The sequence below is a fragment of the Henckelia pumila genome, chromosome 2 (genome assembly GCF_033568475.1).
Source record: "Henckelia pumila isolate YLH828 chromosome 2, ASM3356847v2, whole genome shotgun sequence".
In the NCBI taxonomy this organism is placed as follows: domain Eukaryota; kingdom Viridiplantae; phylum Streptophyta; class Magnoliopsida; order Lamiales; family Gesneriaceae; genus Henckelia; species Henckelia pumila.
In genome coordinates this window covers 87,995,361-88,017,310 of record NC_133121.1, presented here as the reverse complement: position 1 = coordinate 88,017,310, position 21,950 = coordinate 87,995,361, and the positions used below count along the sequence as shown (strand labels likewise).

The window sequence follows — 21,950 nt, the reverse complement described above, 5'->3', positions numbered from 1 at the left end:
TTGAGGGCATCCTTGGCAAATCACTAGTTAATAATATCTATCCAATAATTTATCCTTGTAAACAAACGTTGGTACATATTATTTATCTGACTTTATCATTCACACCAAATAATACACTTTATAATATAAAATTATAATTATCTTTGTCTTATCCACCAAATTATCAATCCATCAATAATCCTATCACATGAACCAAACGCAGCCTTAGTATATATGTTATATATAAATATTCTATTATTTTCAATAATTTTTAAAATTATGTTTTTTCATTTTTAAAATAATATAAAAATAAAATTTAAAGTTGCTTATCATTTTATCCTATATATAATGGTTAGTTGAGAAAAATATGTAAATATATAAAGAAAATCTATTTTACTTATTTATATATATAATGTAAAGGGTAATTTTGGAAATAAAGATGATATTTCCTTCTAAAGTGCTCAACTTTTGTATATAGTATGCTCAACTTTTATATATTAGATAGATAAATATTTCTTTCGTAATTCGATATTAAATGTATATTAATTATAAATTTGATATAAATTTTTTAACATATTTTAAAAATTAATAAATAATAATAATAATAATTTAAAGTTTTAATTTATTAAAATAGATTCAAGGGTGAAATACTAGTACGGATCAAAGCGGGAGTGGTTTATGGAATTAGGTCATCAGTTCCTCTTTTGTTCTTCGATTATAATTACTTCGACGGCTCTCGATTTCGGTCCTCTTCCGACTAGGTAGGTTCGCTTCTCTTGTTTTTGTTTTTGTTTTTGCTTTTTTTTCCCCCCTCCCCTGCTCTTTCACGTTCTTTGTTTAGTTTTATTTACGTTATTATTTCCTCTTTTGTTCTTCGTTTCTTATTTCTTGCACTTTTTTTAGATTGCTTAGGATTTTATCGACTTCGATCCTTCTTCGATTGGGTTGGTTTGCTGCTCTTGTTTTCGTTTCTTCTTCTTTTTTTTTTTCCCCACATTTTTGGTGTTCTCTCTTTTCGCTTTCGTTCAAAAGTCAGTTGAGATAATCTCGAAATATTTCAATCCTTCTTCGTCGCCTCTTCTTGTTGTGATTTATACGGATTTGTTGGAACTTTATTCACAGTACCTCTTTTTTGTTTATTTCAAGTAACATTCTTTTTACTTTGTGATGTGTGCATTTTATTCCTAATGTATTGGTTTTCATTAGAGCAATTATACTAGGACAATTGGAGTCTGAAGATTTATTGTTTCATTCCCTTAAAATGGTCATTTTTTTATGTGTTTCTATGAAATCATTGAGGCTATTTTTCGGCAATATTCAGTCACTTTTGTTTGCTCGAGATCTAATGTCTTTTCATTAATTGGAAGAGATTGATGAGAATTTTGAATTATTATTATTTTTATGTGATCACTTTGGTTTGACGTGTTCGCATACTTCCATGTATATTTACTACTTTTACTTTATCTTTCGTTTTTTTGTTGTTTTGATCATTACTGAACTATATTTTCCACTGACTCTAAACTCTCGAGTCTTTGCTAATGTTTCGATCCCCAAAGTTGTTTCATTTTTTGGTGCGATAAATTAACTTTATGTATATAAAAAAAATTCACAAAGTTTATTAAAAATCATAATCAAAGTGCTACACCTATCCCATCTTATTACTTCAAGCACATCGGTAATGGAACCAGAACTTTTCGCTTGTTCTTGATATAAACTGAAAGCAAACGAGGGACCACACTACTTTGATGTCAAATTATTAATTTGATATTGTATGAAATTACATAGGTCGTTCACCTGTATATTACTACTGTGTATGCATATTTGACCCGGACCTGGACGTTAAAATTTACATAAAAAGTTTCTACTGTTAATAAAAATAGTTTTAATCATAATTTTTGTCCGGTTGCAGATAAACATAATTACATGCGTTGTGGGCTTCTAGCTTCACCGCTGCAAGTTAAAACACGCATCATGTAGAATAAACCTGGCTTTTACCTTTTTTCCAAGTTAATAATAGCTACTGCATAAAATATAATTCGAGGAAAATGAGGTAGTCTGGGTTTTTTGTGTCATTAGGAGGGGTTCTCAATTTTTTCTTGGTGACAATTTGATATGTTAGATATAGAGCAGAGAAAAATAATACAGACAGGACTACGGAGATATACCATACAACATGGATTAAAACTAAAGGTATTACAATAATCTGAATGAAACACTGAACCAAAGGATTAGGCCCTTTTTCCAAAAACCTTAGCTTAAGCTAATGACCTCACTGAATAAAACGTGAATAATGCTTATGACATAATCTGTTTTTGGGTGAGTAACAGTTTCTACTCTATTTTCGTTAGTTTTCATCTCTGGTTTTGGTTTTTATTCCTTTATTTTTGTTGTTGTTTTGATATTATCGTGACGTATTTTTTTTTGAATCAGACTTCATCAGAGCAATTAGAAAAAGAAAATTGTAGTTTTCCTCAGGCTTTTTTTTTTAACTCCCTTAAACTGGTTAAAATATTTTCTTCTTGCTGAAAATGATTAAGCTGTTATTTTGGTAAAGACTTTAGCCATTTAAGTTGGTTTTAGTGCTTCGTAATCTTTAAGTGATGAGATGTTACTACCTACATATTGTATCATGTTTTTATTTGGCATGTATATCATATGGATACTATACTCTTGTATAGCAAGGATGTTCCAAATATTAATGTAAGATCTATTCAAATTTAAAATTTGGAATTAAAGAGATTGTTAAATAATGAAATATGACCTGATTTCCTATTCTCTGTCCAGTGTGTTTTATATGGCCTCTTCTTACTTTCAGTCTTCATTTGTTTTTTTCTCTACTTTTTGTCAATGTTTGGTTTCTTCATTTGGTCTTTTGGCATTCTTACGATGTGTGTGTTTTTAATTACTATATCAGACCTCACGAGAGCATTTAGCAAAAGAAAATTGGAGTACTCAAGATTTCTTGTTTCACTCCCTTAAACTGGTTGAAATTTTTGCATCTTGTTGAAATTGATTAGGCTGTTTTTGAGTATAGGTTCAAGAAGAAATAGTTTCTAAAAACCTTTGTGTCCGCATAAAATTGATTACACTGTTTTTTGAGCAGTAGCCTTTGCCATTTATGTTTTAAGTTGGCTTTAGTGCTTTGTGATCCTTAGAGGATGAGCAATTATTACATACATACCATATCATATTTTTATTCGGCATGTAGATCATATGGATAATATACTCTTGATACAACAAGGATATTTCAAATGTCATATAAGATCTACTGAATTTTAAATTTTGGAAGTCAGGGGGTTGTTGAATAACCAAATATGATCTCATTTTTAAGATTCGTAAGTACAGTTTTCCAAATATGTATCATTGACTTTCCAATTGTAGTCTTTAATATAGGCAGCCTGCAGGAGATGGAAGTTGCCTTAGATTCCGTAACCATACTTATTTGTTGTTGCTCCATGTGCTTGTTTAACTTTTGATCTCAAAACTCCAGCACCTATCGTTAATAGAGTCCATTAGTGGAACATTCTACATTGAAGTAAATTAATGTTATATATTTGCAGCCTCCATCGAATAATGTTGGTATTTAGTTGGTCATAGACTCATAATACGTCTGGCTTTCTTACAATAATAACAGTAACGGGCCACCGTGTTACTGCTGTATAATATCGTTTGACGATGGCCTGAATATTTTCCTTTTTATCTTGTTTTTGATTGACAGCAATCTTCCAAGTTCAGTCAATCGTGAAAGGAGCTTTGTACCAAGAAAAAGAAAAATGGTTGGACGTGAAAGGTGCATTCTGACATTCGTTTTAAATTTTGATGTATCTCCAAGTGTGCATAAATGTAAATGTTACCATCTCACTTTTGCTTTTAAAATTTCCACATACCAGACGCTTTTAAATACGCCTGCTCAGATTTTGAAAGGATTAGTACAACTAAAAATGGATTTTTACTTTGCTGATTATTTATACTGCTTTCTTCGTAGGAGTACTTGGGTGTTACTGTATCAAATCATACGTCCTACACTTACCAAAGGGTGATAAATAAAAAATTTTGAGTTCTTCGACTCGGCCATCATATAGATCTGGTTCTTTGTTACAGTTTTATTACTACTAGCTGTTTTGTATATACATGTTTCCTCTGTCAGTTTTTTGTCTAACTTTGATAAGTATTCAACTGTTACGCATAGTTGTGTGTCATAGTGTTTTATTTTGTAATTTTGAACAAAATTAAACCTAAACATATTTAGGTGACACTGTTTTACCTTGTAGTTTTCTGTTTAAGTTTAATTAGTACTTAACTATTAAAATTAGTTTTGTATTATAGTGTTTTATTCTATAGTCTTAAACAAGACTAAACTGAAAAATATTAAAGTTAGGCTATTTTACCTTGTTTAGTCATTCAAATTGCCAAATTGGTTATAATGTAATGCCCCGAAGTAGAAAAGAAAACATCTTAGAAGTTAACAAGATAATGAATTCTCATAAAAGGAAGTATTCTTGTTTAGAAGATCGTGGATTGACAAAGAATATTCGGAGAAGGGAACAGAGGCAAATGCCAATCCTAAGTACAATTGATACACAAAATCTTGAGGCTGTCCCATTAAGATATATAGTAAGTAGTCCAGATTTATTGACTACGTGCCAATGTTAATTTTGTCATGCAAAACTTATTTATTAAGAACCACCGAAGTTCTGCTGTTCACTAGGAGAAATAAATATTTTGCCTTCAAAAATATCTTCCGAGTCAGTATAATTATGTCTTGGGAATGCTAAAAAATTCAATAATTGTGTTTGTAGTTGAAATAACATGTTTGCATATGGATTTATTGTTAAAATATGCACTTTGATCTTCTCTTCTCCTTGTTTGGGTTTTTAAATTAATATTGTTGCTTTTATTTGACCGTAATTTTAGGTGTGCAATTGAAACTAAAATTTTAGACGTTCAATTTTAGGTGTTCAATTGACCTTGAGTTTGGGGAGAAAAACATTCATTATTTGTAAAGTGGAAAGACATTGAGGCCAAGGTATTGTTTAATGTATTAAAATTGCCGTTATCTTTATGTTGCACTCCAAGATCAGGTTTACTTTTATCAAACTATCCAATAACAATCACTATGAAGAAACTTGAAATGCTATGCACTTGCATACTTCCTTTGCTCGTTACCACCTTAACCTCTTGACACTGGATTTAATTTGTTATGCTGCTTTAAGCTTCTTAATTATTACTCAACTAAAAATATAAAAAGAAGAACATTGATGTTAGACAGTACTCATTTGATATACAAATAAACACCGCTGAAACGATCATATGTTAGGCTACAAATCTGGGTAAACACCGTTGAAATTATCATATATTACACTACAAACTTGGGTAAACACCTTAGGAAATGAGGTCACCCTACCTCTAGTAATGGGTCAGAATATAAAATAATTGGGCCACATCTTTTGAAGTAGAAATTTCTAGTACTCTCGATCATCTTCAAAAAATTAAAGTTGATCTTGAGTAGGGGCTTATGATATATACTAGTTTAATAATGATTAAGTTTAATAAGGATGTTGATTAAACATATTGAGTGGGTGACAAGTTCATTAAAACCCATGTGATTTGGCCCAGAGAACTGGGCCCACAACTTCAGAATGCCCATGGCCCATTTGAAAGCAAACTCTATAAATATGAGACTTCTCCCCATTCTTGAAACAAGAAAGCGATTATGTAGCCCACAGGGGAATATTCGAGTTGGTAAGGCTTGAGTTGACGTGACAAGAAATTCTTCATCGTTGCGGGTTCGATCCTCGTGTGGAGTTTATTCCTCATTGAAATATTTGGGGGTATGCTCTGGGGATTGGACCATGTTTTTCCCCCCCTCGGGCCCCTGCCTACTCGTACACATCCCTCGATTTAACCACTGCATGAGCCAATTGGTTTCTGACTCATGTAGGATGGGGTCGCTTTCGAGGTCAACCCTTTTGAAGAAAGCAATTATGTATAAGAGTATAGATTTATGTTGAGAATTGATGAGCGGTAACTGCAAACTTACACAGTGTTATCACATATTGAACTACAGTTGGCTGCGAATATCCCAGAAGTGAAATCAAAACAAAAATCGAAAACGAACCAACTAACACCAGCAGCTACTACGCCAAAAACAATATTAAAATAAGCACGGTAACAAATAATCAAATTGCTGAACTATGATGTCATCGAGTTGGATTTGACAAATCACTGCAATTTCATAAGAGCAGTCATGGCTTCATGCCACCAATTGATGCATAATAAAAACTTAATCTTTCGACCTAGAATAATTTGGAAAACATAAGCACATTTAGAAACAATCAGTTGTGGTTTTTTCCCACCAGACAGTCGAACCGCAATCATAACTTCAGAAATCCAAGATATCCAAACAATATAACTTACGTATTTGGGAACGAGGGCTCGAAGTGGAGAAAATAAGTGCTGAACTTTGGCAGTTAATGTAGCACCAGGGGTGGCATCGACAGAGGTGTGTAAGGGGGCAAGGGCATGATTCGATTCGGTCCGGTCCAGGTTCTCGTATCGGATTGTTTGCTAGCCTAAAAAGTAAGTAAAATTCAACGATAATAATAAACCAAATAGTTTTAAAATTTTATGAGGGGATGTTGACTGACGTTAGCTCTTTTTTTTTTCGATAAGAAACATATTATATTCATAACTATAAAAACAATGTACAATATGCGGACAAGTGGTCCGCCATCGCCGAGAAGGCTCTAATGATCCTATCTTTCATGAACCTATCCCTATCAACAAAATGCAAATGCCCAGTCTCGCAATAAATCCGAGATGGACACACTCTGAAAATGTACATGAGATCCTATCCACGTAGAAACTTTAATTTTGATCCTTTCCCAGACGAATGGACTCTTCAAGTTCTTCAAAAGTTCTTCTATTTCTCTCCAGCCACACTGACCAACAGACGCCATGAACGACCACCCTCCAAAAGATTATCCCTTTCTCCCCCAAAAGATGTCTGAGATCTATAGCAAATAAGTCTTGCGTGGATCTCGGAACCGCCCAAACCAGCCTCATCTATGTCAAGGCCCATGCCTTAAGCCCACCCGCGAAAGTACAATGAATTAACATATGCGTTTCTCTCTCTTTCCGACACAGCACACACCAATTAGGGCATAGAGCACAAGTAGGCCACTTTTTTGCATCATATCCGAGGTCGGCACCTTGCCCAACACTGCGGTCCAGGAGAAAACTTGAACCTTTGTTGGAACCGGAGCCTTTCCAAATGGCATTGAAAAATGAAAAGCAGGGAAAACAGTACTCGGAAAGAAGAACTCGAAGAAAGACTTGACTGAAAAGACACCTGAAGAATCCCCATCCCACACTCTTATGTCGTCCACCCCTTCAACAAATCTCACCCTATCTAAAACACCTATCAAAAGCATTTAGCTCATCTAATTCATCATCCCTCAGAACCCTTTTAAGATGCAAATCCCATGAAAGAGAGGATGAATGATTTTCAAATGAGGCAAAAAAAGAGATAGGTAAATTATGAACCGATGAAATTTGATATAAAGATGGGAATAAATCCCGAAAAGAAGAATCCTCCCACCACTTATCTTCCCAAAACCTGACCTTTGTACCCCCCTTAACCACTGTCCTCACTAATTGGTGAAAAACCAAGTAAGATCTAGAAATAAATTTCCACGCACATCTGAATGTGACATTCTTCGCTACCCCCGCATCCCATCCGTTCTCTTGTAACCCGTATTTACTCAATATGACTCTTTTCCACACCGGTTCATCCTCAACATAAAACCTCCACCACCATTTTCCCAACAAAGCCCTGTTCCTCAAACAAATATTCCCAATGCCCCAGCCCAAACCTGCTCCCAAGCAACCCAGTGACAATGTCGGTCGCCATCAGCCCCATCCCAAAGGAAATCCCTCATTATCTTCTCCATCGCCTCCGCTATGCCGTTGGTTACCCGGAATAAAGACATGTAATACATCGACATCGCACTCAGAACTGCATCGATCAAGGTTAACCGCCCCCCTTTTGACAAGAACGCCTTCTTCCAACTAGCCAACTTCTTGGATAGTTTAGTTAACACAGGTTCCCAAAATGATGCTTGTAATGGATTCCCTCCCAACGGAACCCCAAATATTTGATGGGCCAATTTTCCCAGCTGCACCCAATCTGTCGTGATAACTCTTCCACTATTTCCTCTTCACAATTGATGCCTAACCGGGCAGTCTTCTCCAAGTTTATTCTTAAACCTGACATGTCGCAAAAAATTCTGACCACTTCTACCAGAAACCGAAGATGACCCTCGTCCTTAACAAAAAAAAGAGTGTCATCCGCGAATTGAATATGAGATATTTCAACCTTTTCTCTGCCCACCTCCAATCCCCGCATGAGATTCCTTGATTTAGCCTTATCAATCAATCTCCCCAACACATCAACCACCAAATTAAACAGGAGCGGTGATAATGGATCCCCTTGTCTGAGTCCTTTCTAACCTCTAAATTTGCTCCTAGGCCTCCCATTGATCATAACCGAGAATGAGACACTCGAGACACAACCTTTGATCCATCTTCTCCATCTGTTTCCAAACCCCTTCTTCATTAGGACGAAATCCAAAAATTTCCAATCCGCATTGTCGTTAGCCCTTACGAACCTTGGCCCATTAAAAACTTAAAATAGGCTCAGACTCATAGGCCTCGAAGCCCGGGCCCACCTTTTATATAGATAGAATATATTTTTAAAATTTTCTATTTTTCTTAGATTATAATTTTAAATTTAAATAAAATATATGAATTTTAATTAATTTTAAAAATACCATTATTAATTTATTGGCACTAAAAACAAATCAATTAGATTTTGGTTATTAATTTATTTTTTGATGTATATATAAATGTGTATGATTAGTTTACTAGTCCCCCAAAAATTCCTCATGACAATATGATATATTCTAGTTTAATAATGATTACGTTTAATAAGGATGTGGATTAAACATATTGAGTGGGTGACAAGTTCATTAAAACCCATGTGATTTGGCCCAGAGAGTTGAGCACACAACTTCAGAAGGCCCATGGCCCATTTGAAAACAAACTCTATAAATATGAGACTACTCTCGTTATTTCAATTTTTGCTCTAAAAGCTCTCTAGTTTGTATTATTGCATATTTTGAGTGAATCGTTGACTTGAGCGTCGGAGGGTTTTCGCCGGGCATCCCCAAGCGCCTCTTACATCATTTCGTGACGTAGGTGACGACCCTAGTATTACTAGATTGGATACGTAAAGAGCACTGGACTTCCTAAAGTTGTGATATACTCTAACTGACTGGAGCACGTGGAAGACCCTTTTCAGGGTAACAAGGTTTCGTGCAGCATCAGTTTGGCGCCGTCTGTGGGAACGGGTCACCTCATCACTGAGAGAGCAAACGCGATCACGAGCAACTCGCAACACCCGAGAGGAACGTGAAAACCACCTCCGGCCCCTTAGCAGAACCAAGAGTTCTTGATCACCCTAGAGGCTCTGAGGGCTTCCTTGGAAGAAACAACATCCAGGGCTGCAGCCGAAGCTGTGGCCCGGTACCTGTGTCTCAGCATCAGGGTGGCGGGAACCAAGGTGCAACAGACGGAGGATTGCCTTTGCATCACTCGGAGAGGGTAATGCGGGAAAAAAGGTGGTCGGAACTAACGAAGTACCACCTATAAGCACGAAGAAATGGACAATACTTCGAGAAGATGAGGCAAACAGCCACGCACCACCCCTCCGTCAGGGATTACGCTGCGCCAAGGGAGACGAGGGTTCTTTAGCCATTTTGCCCGCTTGTCGCAGTCCATTCACCACCGCTATCTTGGCAGAAGTACTGCCAACAAGAGTCAAAATAGCGAGTCTGCTTGAGTTTAATGGGACAGGGGATCTGCAAGATCATCTAGATAGATTCTAGGCAAAGGCTGACCTCTATGACTTCAACTACACTGCATATTGTAAAATCTTCCAAACTACCCTGTCAGAATAAGCCCTCACATGGTTCAACAAGTTATCCTCTGGGACAATAGGAAGCCTTGAGATACTTACCAAGGGCTTTCTTCACTAATTTTCCATTAATCGGAAGTCTCCAGAGACTGCAACATACTTGTTCTCAATAGTCCAGAAAGAAGACAAACCTTGAGGGAATTCATGCAACAATTTACCCGAGAAGTTCATGAAGTCCCGCATGTCAACCATGAGTTGTTAGCGGGGATGATGCAGCAAAACCTACGCAACAGGAACTTCAAGGAATCAATAGCTGGAAAGCCTCCAAAAACTTTGGAAGAGTTACTGGAAAAAGCATGAAAATACATTCGTATTGGGCAGTCTGTTGATCATTACCATCTAGGAAAAAGGAAAAGAGAGGAAAAATCCTGAAATATAGAGAGAAGAAGAGGAAAAATCTCATAGTACCCATCTTCAGTACACTCCATTGACAATGAGTTTGTCATTCATAATGATCATAGCTGAACAGCAAGGCTTGCTACACCCTCCGCACCCAATGAAAGAAAATCCAAAGCGTCTAAGATCTGACAAGTATTGTCATTTTCATAGAGACAAGGGACACACAACTGAAGATTGCCACAACTTACGAGCTGAAATAGAGAAATTGATTTAACAAGGACTCTTGAGAGACTTTGTTATTGAAGATAACCAGCGAGGCGAAGTGCATCCTGAAGATATTTGGGAAGAACCCATGCCCACCGGAGGAGTAATTGCAGCGATAACTATGGGGTCAACTTGTGATGACATGACGTGTACGAGAAAAAATACTGGCATGGCTCGAGAATGTTGCACGGTTGCAGAGGATTCCTTGGAGAGCAAGAGTCCCAACACTTGGAACCCCATCGAAAAAGTTCTACGTAATCTCTAAATGGAATCAGTGATGAAGTTGTTCAATCGTAAACAGTTCAGCTACCAGAGTGCAAGACTGGAAAGATAATTATCGGCTTTTGCCTTAGTTGGTTCATGTATTGCCTAGATGTTTTTCTTTGGCTTTATTTATTTCAGGTTTTGCTCATACTCTCAATATAGCCTCCTTTATTACGAGTTCAATGAAAATTTCAGTCTGCATTATCAGCAAATCCCCAACTAGCATAAAAATATTAATCTAGCATAAAAATATTAATCTCATCTGCGATGCTTAACTAAAAAGTCATAGACCCGTGAAGTCGGTAGATGTTATCCGTGCATAAGAGGCCAAACAGGTCCTGCAGGAAAAAACTAAGCTACCAACTCTGTAGGAGTTCACGACAATAAAATTAAGTCTCGGGATACCTTACCACCACCCAAGTGGTAGGATTGGGACTTCCCGTGAGACAAAATATCGGAGTCTAATCAACTATCAAAGTTCAATCACGTTAAGTATCACGATGTTACTCTTAAATCAACAAAATACACATCAAATCGTTACAAGACTTCATAGAAAGCAACTCAGACGAACATGTGTCTCTCTAGGAGAATGAGTCAATTCAGGTGTACACGCCGTGCCCAACAAGGAAACCACCCCCCAAGAGGCTTGGCTAGTAGGAGCTACCCTAAGAGGTCTCTACCCTAAAAAATGGACCAAAAGACGTCGTCTCCAAGGGTTTGGTGAGGTGATGCTACCTCCAAAAGCATGGCTAGAAGGGGCTACCCTAAGGGGTAGCGTACAGATGCGCCGCCCACGCTACCTTACGTAGAGTAACATAGAGACGCCACCCCAAAAGGTGTAGCGTTACCCCACAAGGTAGCTTAAGTCATAAGAGGCATTAACCCCAAAAGATAGCGCAGAAGTGCCACCACGAGGATTAGCAAGAAAGTGCTACCCAATAACTAAGTATATTTTAGCCCAATCTCCAAAACCCTCACCAAGAAAATAAAATCTGACCTATTCCCAAAACTCAATTTGGTTAAACCAAAGGTACACAAGCCCATTTCCCAAAAACCTATTAAAACAAACACAAAACCAAGTAACCCAAGCCCGTAGCCCAAAACCCAAACCCACCAACCCATGCCCATAACCTAACCAGCCTCTGATCCAGGCCCGTCATCCAACCAATCCAGACCCAAGCCCATAACCAACCCAAACCCAAGCCCATAATCCAGCCAACCCATGATCGGGCCCAGATCCCCAGCAGCCCTTAACTCAGTCCAGAGCCCAAAGATCATGCCCAACCCAGCCCGCCCGCATCCCAAGCCCAAGCCCAAGCCCAAGCCCAAAAGCCCAAAACTGCAAACCCATGACCCGACCCATCAGACCCAAACTCGTGAACAGACCCATAAAACCCAAAACCATAACCCGTGAACCGACCCATAGAACCCAAGTCCAAACCCGTGCAGCCCCCAAATCGATCCCATTTCCGGCGAACTCTAAAGCTAACACTTTACAAGCATATAACGCCACCACACCTACCCACTGGAAAACACTCAATTCACGAAGGCCGTACATTTCCCCTCAAAACAAGAACTCATGCCCAACCCATAAAACGCCCAGAACACACACAATCCACCTTTCCCTCTAAATCAAGAACCCGTCGCTCGAGGAACAAGTTTTTTGCAAAGATAAAAATCGAATTAGAAGCGAAAATCGGAGGCACCCAGTAATCGCAATAAGATGTTAGCTAGGTGGAAACTCGAAATCGAGTCAGAGCGTCGCATCTTAAAGCCTCGGACGAGCCGTAAAGCATGGGGCGTAGCATTACCTGAAGTCCTTCTCGACTTTTACTCCGTCGTGTGCAGACCAAACGCGAATTGTACAACCAAGAATCTCGAGGTTTCCTCCGAGAATCGAAGGAGCGAAGAAGACAGATACATACAAATAAAAATACATGCAGAAATGAGCTAAAGGAAGATAGAGAGTAAATTTAATTTACGTAACATTCCAGCTGATCTTTGAGATAATGATGTAATAGAGTGGGCCCTTATATGGGGTGCCAAAGTGTGATCTATACGATGCATTGAAGATGTCTTTAGAACGTTTCTATCTATATAAAAGGAGGGCCCGGGCTTCGAGACCTATGAGTCTGAGCCTCTTTTAAGTTTCTAATGGGCCGAGGTTCGTAAGGGCTAACGCCAGTCGCCATCCCCTCATAAAATTTTAAATTATTTGGTTTATTATTATCGTTGAATTTTACTTACTTTTTAGGCTAGCAAACAATCCGATACAAGAACCTGGACCGGACCGAATCGAATCGAATCATGCCCTTGCCCCTTTACACACCTCCGTCGATGCCACCCTGTGACGCTACATTAATTGTCAAAGTTCAGCACTTATTTTCTCCACTTCGAGCCCTCGTTCCCAAATACTTAAGTTATATTGTTTGGATATCTTGGATTTCTGATGTTATGATTGCGGTTCGACTGTCTGGTGGGAAAAAACCACAACTGATTGTTTCTGAATGTGCTTTTGTGTTCCAAATTATTCTTGGTCGAAAGATTAGGTTTTTTTTTATGCATTAATCCACGTGAAGCTTAGAAGCCACTATTTAATTGGTGGCATGAAACCCTGACTGCTGCAATGAAATTGCAGTGATTTGTCAAATCCAACTCGATGACATCATAGTTCAGCAGTTTGATTATTTGTTTTCGTGCTTATTTTAATGTTGTTTTTGGCGTAGTAGCTGCTGGTGTTAGTTGGTTCGTTTTCGTTTTTTCTTTAGTGACGACCATCCTTATCGAAAGTTTTAAGATCAAATCGCAGTTCAAACATTTCGCATAAATAACCCTGACCTATGAGGTTTCCTTGAATTAAATCATGAGAGCTTGATCAAATAGTTTTCGAGGTCTTGAATCTTGGGGCTCCTAATATTTTGAATGGATTGGCGTAACATGATAGAAAAGTTACAATTAGAAGTTCAGTTGCTTTCTGCAGATGTATACCTTGAAGTATTGACATGATAAATGCCACTCTATAATAGTTTCGCATGTTTGACTTATGATGCTGGTCTATATTATCTATGCAGGAGAAATGGATGATTTGAGGACATGGGTGTCTGACAAATTGATTTCACTTCTGGGATATTCGCAGCCAACTGTAGTTCAATATGTGATAACACTGTGTAAGTTTGTAGTTACCGCTCATCAATTCTCAACATAAATCTATACTCTTATCCATAATCGCTTTCCTGTTTCAACATGTGTGATGTTGTGTACTTGTACTGCCTTGATTTCAACTTGTAGCTCTCGGATTATATTAATTTAATATGCAATAATTGTTAATTCCACCATTTGTATGCAGCTAAGAAAGCTTCATCACCCTCTGAGATAGTAAATCAACTGGCAGATTTGGGAATGTCATCCTCTGCGGAGATATCTTTGTTTGCTAAAGATATTTTTGCCAGAGTTGAGCATAAGAATTCAGGACCAAATGTGAGTGTTTTTTTTTATTTATAGCACCCTAACACAGATATAAATTAGTGTAGAATCACATGATCAGTATATGTAGTTATTCTTGGTTTTGTGTTAGCTGTATCAACAGAACCCTGACAGAGATATAAATTGTAGAATCACATGCTCAGTATATATTGTTACTCTTGGTTTTGTGTTAGTTATATCAACAAAGCGAAGTGGAGGCTGCAATGCTTGCCCGAAAACAAAAGACCTATAAACTGTTGGAGGCTGATGATGAGGAGGATGATATGGTTCCCGTGGCTTACCGTCCCAAAAAGGAAGATACAAGAAGTAAAAAGTTCAGAAAGAGGAGTGACCTTCACGATGATACAGATGATGAGGCATAATGTTTACACTCTTATTGATAAAATTTGCTTTCCTTTCTTGTGGTAAGATGCTGTATCAGTTCCTTTTTCGACAAGATCATTTTTTTCACTCTTTTAAATGATTTCGCAGGTTGTCAGAAAAGGGAGCCAAGATAGAAAAGTACGAAAGCGAACTTCCCATGATGATGATGATTCTGAGGTATTTTTCTAGATTGACATTATTATGTGGAAAAGATGGCTTTTCATGGTTCCGTGTTAATGGAATGACGATATAAAGAACCCCTGGCAAAAGATTGTTATTAGAGTAATTATCTACTATCTGTGAAGTAACAGGAGATAATTTTCGAAGGGATCTGCCTATTAGAATTCTTGCCTCGTCAAGAATTGGATGCTAGCCACCTAATTCTTATGGACATTGATAAATAGAAGCTATGTAATGCATCATAAGCCAATCACACTATTCTGTCACTTCTGGATTGATAAGGTATTGTTCAGCACTTCAGCTGGTAATCGAATAGTTAACTGTACTTTTAGTGAGGTATAACACATGGGCCTCGAAAGAATTCTTCCATTTTGACATTTTATAGATCATGTTTATTATTCCTATCCCACTTCTGGCCTCCATCTTCTATCCTTATTGTATAGCGAAACATTTACTTGTTTTTGTGTTTCCCTTTTTCTTTAAATTTTTAATTAGGGTCTACGGCTGTTGTGTGCTGAAATAAACTTTTACTTTTGTTAATTGTAGTCAGAAGAACAAAGACTACGTGATCAAAGGGAAAGGGAGGAGTTGGAGCAGCATATCAAGGAACGCGACGCAGCAGGGACTAGGAAGGTAAACAAAATTAAATTAGCTTTACTTTAAATTTTGTCTTACATATCTCATGTAGATTATCATTTTATGCTGGAATTTCAAATTTTCAATTGGCTGGATATTCACTTCCATGTCTTCCCATCCACATACTCTACTATGTGATGACACGATAATCTAACATCATGCTATGTTTGGTTGCAAATTTTGCAGGCCAATCATAGTTCCCTTGTCCATTGTTTTGGTTTGATTTATCATATATCGGGTGTGAAGGATTGTTTATCACGAGGTGTTGACCGGAGGGATTTAGTGAATTAAGGACAACATAAGATCTGTCCTTGTTTTCTGTTTCTTTGGCATCTGCAGTGGCTGTGAAGGTGTAGCGTTGATTCTGGGTTTCAGCGGTTGTAGAGTAATAGCTGCATAGTGCACAGGCAGTGGTGGTAAGGGAGAATCAAGCGAAGAGAAATAGATGTGATGAATATCAAATCGTGTTTCATAAGGTGAACGTAATCCCCTTGAGGGGTAATTTTAGGTATAGAAGACATAAAAAGGAAAGAAAACGAGGCAAAAGAAAGGAGAAGACACAAAAAAAAATGGGCAAAGGGGAAGAGAGAAAAAGTTAGAATATGGTGAAGAATGAAATAATATGTTCTAGTTGGAGACGTGGTGAGAAAAATGATTTAACTACCATATTGTTCTCACCAATTTAAAATTTTAAATTAGGTAAGAAAATGTAAAAAGCTCAAAGTAGTTAGAGTGCGCATATGCTTAGTGTCTGGGGGTTAACTGCAATTAATTTTTACCGTTTTTCTTCTAATCTTCACACTTTTCTTTGTGCAGTTGACTGATCAAAAGCTTTCGAAGAAAGGGGAAGGTAATCATTTTGATTTTATCTAGCAGATTTTTTTTCTTGTCGTATTGATAATTTTTCTCGCAACTGTACTTTTTCACGAGTTCTTCTTTCTCTATGTAATGTGCTAAACAAATTTCATTTGACTTGAATGCCTTTCTCCGAATTTTCTGCACTTAAGCAAGCTTTGTATTACCTTGTCAAGAATGTCTAACTTTTTTCTAGTTGAATCTTTGATAAATTTCTTCTTTATTCTCTCGCTCATTAATTCTGATTTCGATATGTTGCTTTCACTTTGTGCTTTAAGAGTGAAATCAGGCAATTGCACCAGTGCTCTTGGTAATATAATAGGAGGACGTGGTTTAGGATTTTTAGTGCCATTCTTGGTGTTAGAACCTTCTCCGCAGGTGCTTTATCCTCGTTTTTCTGTTGTGGCTAGTTATCATCTTTCGTGCAACTAGTTTCTATCGTAACAATTCTTGAAAAGATACAGCAGATATTGCCTGTCTAGAACGTTAGTAATTGAAATCTATGGATTACCTTTGTTTGATATTGATGCAAGCACGTTAGATGATGAAATTGAATCATAAGACAAGGGGACCAGCTAATTTCTGAATGTTTAATTGTGTGTGTTGAGGTTGGTTAGACGGAGTTGGAAATTATATATCTTGTGGACAATGTCTTATGTGGGTCCACGTACATTAAAAATGTGATAGAGTTGGGAGGAAATGACAATGGTATGGTTGGTGGTGATTGCAACATGAATGAGAGGTGGTGTTGAGAGTAGTGTATTTAAGTACGTCGGCATTTGTATGTGACATTACTTTCTTGCAGAAAATGAAAACTGGCTTATGTACCAAAGAATAAACCCAACCTGTTTCCTTTTTTATATAACTAATCCATTAGAAAGAAGTATCAAATTCATATTTGGAAGGAATGGTTAGTGGCGAAAATCATTGGCAAATTTTGTTATTTGTTTACTTTTGTGGCTTTTAATACTCATGTACTGTGGGTTGACTATTCATTTTTGTGTTTATGCTTCAGAAGAGGCAATTCGGAGATCTAAGGCGTTGGAGGATGATGGCATTGGGACATTGAGGTTTGTCACAGAAGTTCCTAAATTTGTATTTCCGAATCACATGTCTCTGGGTAATTGATTCTTTATCACCTGGTTCTATTAATGTTAGTCTTGTTTGCTATATTATGTGAGTTAGAGGGCTTTGGTTTCTTTCAATTGAGCAACAATCATGTAGGGTATGAAGTAGTAACACCGAGGTGAATTTTTTTAGGAGATGAACGAGGACTGGAAACTCCGCTGAATGTATCATCTAACTGTAAGATTCATTCTCCCCCCTTCCTGTAAGGGAGCTCGAGGTGTGGTAAACCTCGGTTGCTCATCCTTTCACCTTCACGCCCCTATGGAAGCGATTTTGGTCAGTAGACGCATTGCGTGGTTACACTGTCTCGTCATGAAAGTGAAAGCTCTGGTTTGGTAGTTTGGGATTTTAAAATTTAAAATGATGTACAGTTTCCACGTGTAGTAATAAGTACCAAAAGTTAAGAGACCAGTAAGAAGAGTCTTGCCAGAATATGAAGAATTAGTTAGGCTTGATCCAAAAGATCCTCAATTGATTAGCCAATTCTGAACATTTAATCCTCGGAATATTTATTTTGTTAATTGCATCCTTTTATTTTTTTTTCTTACGTTGTTGGCATGATCTGCGACTTGAGGCTCTCTCTCTATTCTTTATCAATCTTCTTTCTTGTGCACTCTGAATACCACTTTTATTGAGCTTCTTCTTCTTGGTAACAGGAAAGTGTCCAGACAAGAGTATTTGAAAAAACGAGAACAAAAGAAATTAGAGGAACTCAGGTAATGGAACATAAAAAAATAATTGCCTTCAAAGTGGCATTTATTAGCTACTTAGTTACTTTGCTTACTCTTGCATTATGTTGTCTATTTCTTTTATGGATATCCAGAGATGATATTGAGGATGAACAATATTTATTTGAGGGAGTCAAACTGACTGAGGTTGAAAAACGTGAGCTAAGGTATGCCTATCTTTATCTTCTTCTTGTCAAAAAAATCTAATGTTTTGCCAGTTCCATCTAGGTTTGCAATGGAGATTTTGCTCCAATTTTCCCAGTTTTACTCTATATGCTATAATGCAAGAGATTTTGTTTATCATTTTAGTTTTATGAAGATTTCTTTCTTGTGATAATTTGGTTATCTTAGCAAGAGAGAGGGAAAGGCGTAAATATAACTTTGTTTTAGTAATTTCATTTTCTCGTTCGAATGCAGAATGAAGTGGTAAGATGCGCACAGACATATTGGTATTAATATATTTTTCTGAGTTACATAACTACATTTAGTTATAGTTATTGTCATAAAAGGAAAACCCAGCTTGCTTGAAGCCCAGGTATAGCCTGGGCTGCTCAAGTGCCTAGAGGCTAACCCAAGTTTAGTAATTCAATAAGATGCACACCTGGGGTTTGTCTGCAGTGAGGCTCCAGGCATGCCTGTTAGAAAGAGAATTATAGCTGTTCTTTCTTAAAACAAAAACCCTCAGTATTTTTTAACCATTTCGGCAACAGGGGTGCGATTGAGACATTTCTGATACTACTAATGATGTTCTACTACTGGCTTTGATAATCTGAAGTTCAAACGAAACAATTTTTATGTCATTTTGACAATTTTAACTTTTTAAGGTCCATGCCTGAAAGCGATAGAGGGAACCACCAAGGGGCAGGACAAAATTATGAAAGTTTTGTTACACCTAGCTTCAGTTGCATCCACATCTTTTTTTGTGCCTAGCCTCAAGGACACATCACCTTAGTGCTCCTCAGGCCCTTAATAACTATGTATTTGATGAATTTTCTGTCACGACAAACTATTTTATTTCATACTTCCATGCGAGTAATGAGATTTAAGCGCATCTATAGTGACCAAAATATGCAGATAATTTGATCATGGATATGGAGTAAATCATTGTTTAGTCCTTTACATATAGAAACATATAGGCACGAACTTCCTTTATGGAGTACTATGCTCCTTTAGATCTCAAATTCTACCAACCATTTTTGGTGAATTCGAGGATATTATTATTTTTTGTTGCCTCATATAAAGAACAACAAGCAGATAAGCCTTTGATATTTCAATGATGTCATATTTTCGTGGAACTGTTAAGGTGGAGAAGATGAGGATTTATTTTTTAGCTTTTGCTATTTTAAGTTCTTTTTCCTATGGAACTCTTTCAGCTACTATCTTCCTCTTTGGTAAAAACCTTCAAGTGGTTCTACGTGCGACCAAATTTCTTGTCTACTTTAACTTTACTTAGGGCTGATTTTACGTGCTGGTTATCTTAAGAACCCGTCAATAGTTCAATCAACTTTTAAGCCACTGAAAATTCATCAGTTGGGGAGCATGAGAATGGAATTTGCTTATTCAAATTTTAATCTGAAGAAATATTGCATTGCTTGGTTCAAAATGATTTCACTTTTGCCTTGTCGTACGAAATTTGAATCAGAACTATTACTGCCATGGCAGTATTTAGTACTCACAGAACTTTACGTATGCTGCATGCTTTGCTTTGAATTAGTCTAAGTTTGTTTCATTTCTCAAATTTAAGCTGAGTAACATCGTGCAAGGTTTATTTATGACCGTGGAACGATTCCTGGACTATGAGAAAATTTTCGTTTCTGCAGGTATAAGAAAGAGATATACGAGCTTGTTAAAAAACGGACGGAAGAATCTGATGACACAAATGAGGTGGTAACGTTTTTTCACTTCTTATTTGAAGTAGCTGTTACTATGATTATTTGTTCGTTACTGGATGCTGTTGTTTTTACTTGCATTCGATTGTCTCTGAGCAGCTAGGAAATTTCATAAATAATTGAGAAAGTTACGACTTGGATTAATATTTTGTAACTGCAGTATAAAATCCCTGAAGCATATGACATGGAAGGTGGTGTAAATCAAGAGAAGAGGTTTGCTGTGGCCATGCAGCGATATAGGTCTATTAGAACTTCAAATACATTTCTTCCCTGACTGCTATACACACAAAAACACTCTGCAGATGAAATCAAGTGCCTTTAAAGTTGTTTCAACTTGTCATTTTCCAGGGATCCTACTGCGGAGGAGAAGATGAACCCCTTTGCTGAGCAAGAAGCGTGGGAGGAGCATCAGATTGGTAAATCTTCGAATTCATTTATATTCACTTTGATACAGTCAATTTAGTATTTTGAGGCATACCAATTCAGTTGGTATTTTATTTCAGGAAAAGCAACTCTTAAATTTGGATCTAAAAATAGAAAGGAAAAGCACAATGATTTTGAGTGAGTTGTATTACGTTGATGCTGCATTGTGTTTATGTTGGTTTGGCTCGTAGATCTCTTCTCAATTACCCCACCCCAATTAAAAAGCGTACTTTTAGCTTATAATTGCACAGTGATATCAACTGAGATTGCTTGTATGTCTTTGATTTTGTTAACCTCCTCTCTGAGTGGCGTGTAGTCCAAAAGTTAAGTCTTTACACTTTTTTTGGTTGTAGTTTTGTCTTTGAAGACCAAATAGAGTTCATACAAGCAGCAGTTATGGATGGTGTGAATGTACGTGTATTCAACATCACATTTCTTAGACAGTAGTCAGTGCATTTTTCCTTAATAATTATTACTTCACTTTGGTTTGCAGGTTGAGCAAGACTCCATTGAGTTGATCGAGGCATCTGCTGCCAAATCAGCTTTTGAAAAACTTCAGGTGTGTATTTGTGTGTCATTCATTATGTGGAAGGCATGCAAGGCGAGTTGAATTAATGAAGTTGATAATATAGGCATTTTAGGTAGATAACATTTCTAGTCGTCTGTCAATTTGTGTCAATTTGAGTTAAACACACACACACGCCTTCGTAAATCCTGCATGAAGATTTAAGAAAAAGTCCTATTGGTTTTACAGAATCAGTTTTAGCATTGAAGGTGACCTATGACCAGAGAATTTATTGAAGCAAAAAATTAGTTTTGGTAATTGACATGAAAATTGGACTCACTTTTTTGCCTGATAACTGGCGTATGCGAGAAAATGATTTTTCAGGACTATCCAACATTATATACAGTTTGTTTCTCTACACTATTTCCAATATGTTTTCCCATGTTTTCCTGAAGGTTGAACAAGGTTATGCATGGGACGTGTCCTTTGAATTAATGGACATCTTTCACTAACAGTTGTGTTGGTTTGACATTTGCCCAAGACATCAAAGACAAAGCAATTTTTACTAAAAGTTGTGTCGGTTAAAGAATTTGTCTATAATAAGGGCGTTGGATTAAAACATTAATGACCTCTTTGATTTTTCAGTTTCTTATCAAATAATAATCTGCTGTTTCAATATCTATTCTTTGGGAGAAATAATAAGAGTGTTGCTTTGATGTCTAAGGGCTTTGTTATATCCTGAGGTAATTTGCCTTTTATTTCTAACATCAACTTTATAGTTGGGGCAAATATTATCTTAAAGAAAGTGGTTTCATGCCTCAAAGCCGATACAAGTTTTCTGGTTCGATAGATTCTACACCATATTTTCTCAACACTTA

The 21,950-nt window shown here is 37.0% G+C and overlaps 1 protein-coding gene across 6 annotated transcripts in view; it reads left to right on the top strand.

Moving 5' to 3' along the window:
• Nucleotides 1-644: 644 nt before the first annotated feature.
• LOC140881243 (pre-mRNA-splicing factor ATP-dependent RNA helicase DEAH1-like) overlaps nt 645-21,950 on the top strand; it is a 29,781-nt gene continuing 8,475 nt past the window's right edge. The window contains exons 1-19 of one of the 6 annotated variants that reach the window (XM_073286400.1): nt 645-740; nt 3,698-3,769; nt 4,490-4,593; nt 4,934-5,005; nt 13,954-14,049; nt 14,229-14,359; nt 14,539-14,721; nt 14,837-14,905; nt 15,455-15,541; nt 16,361-16,394; nt 17,415-17,469; nt 18,184-18,243; nt 18,351-18,422; nt 20,076-20,142; nt 20,305-20,384; nt 20,493-20,560; nt 20,648-20,705; nt 20,921-20,978; nt 21,061-21,126. In XM_073286400.1, the coding sequence (XP_073142501.1) occupies nt 13,959-14,049; nt 14,229-14,359; nt 14,539-14,721; nt 14,837-14,905; nt 15,455-15,541; nt 16,361-16,394; nt 17,415-17,469; nt 18,184-18,243; nt 18,351-18,422; nt 20,076-20,142; nt 20,305-20,384; nt 20,493-20,560; nt 20,648-20,705; nt 20,921-20,978; nt 21,061-21,126 (1,179 nt within the window). In that variant the 5' untranslated portion in view covers nt 645-740; nt 3,698-3,769; nt 4,490-4,593; nt 4,934-5,005; nt 13,954-13,958. Of the gene's footprint in view, nt 741-803; nt 924-3,697; nt 3,770-4,489; nt 4,594-4,933; nt 5,006-13,953; nt 14,050-14,228; nt 14,360-14,538; nt 14,722-14,836; nt 14,906-15,039; nt 15,191-15,454; nt 15,542-16,360; nt 16,395-17,414; nt 17,470-18,183; nt 18,244-18,350; nt 18,423-20,075; nt 20,143-20,304; nt 20,385-20,492; nt 20,561-20,647; nt 20,706-20,920; nt 20,979-21,060; nt 21,127-21,950 lie in introns of those variants that run through there. The other 5 variants (XM_073286401.1, XM_073286402.1, XM_073286397.1 and 2 more) reach the window with 5 other exon arrangements.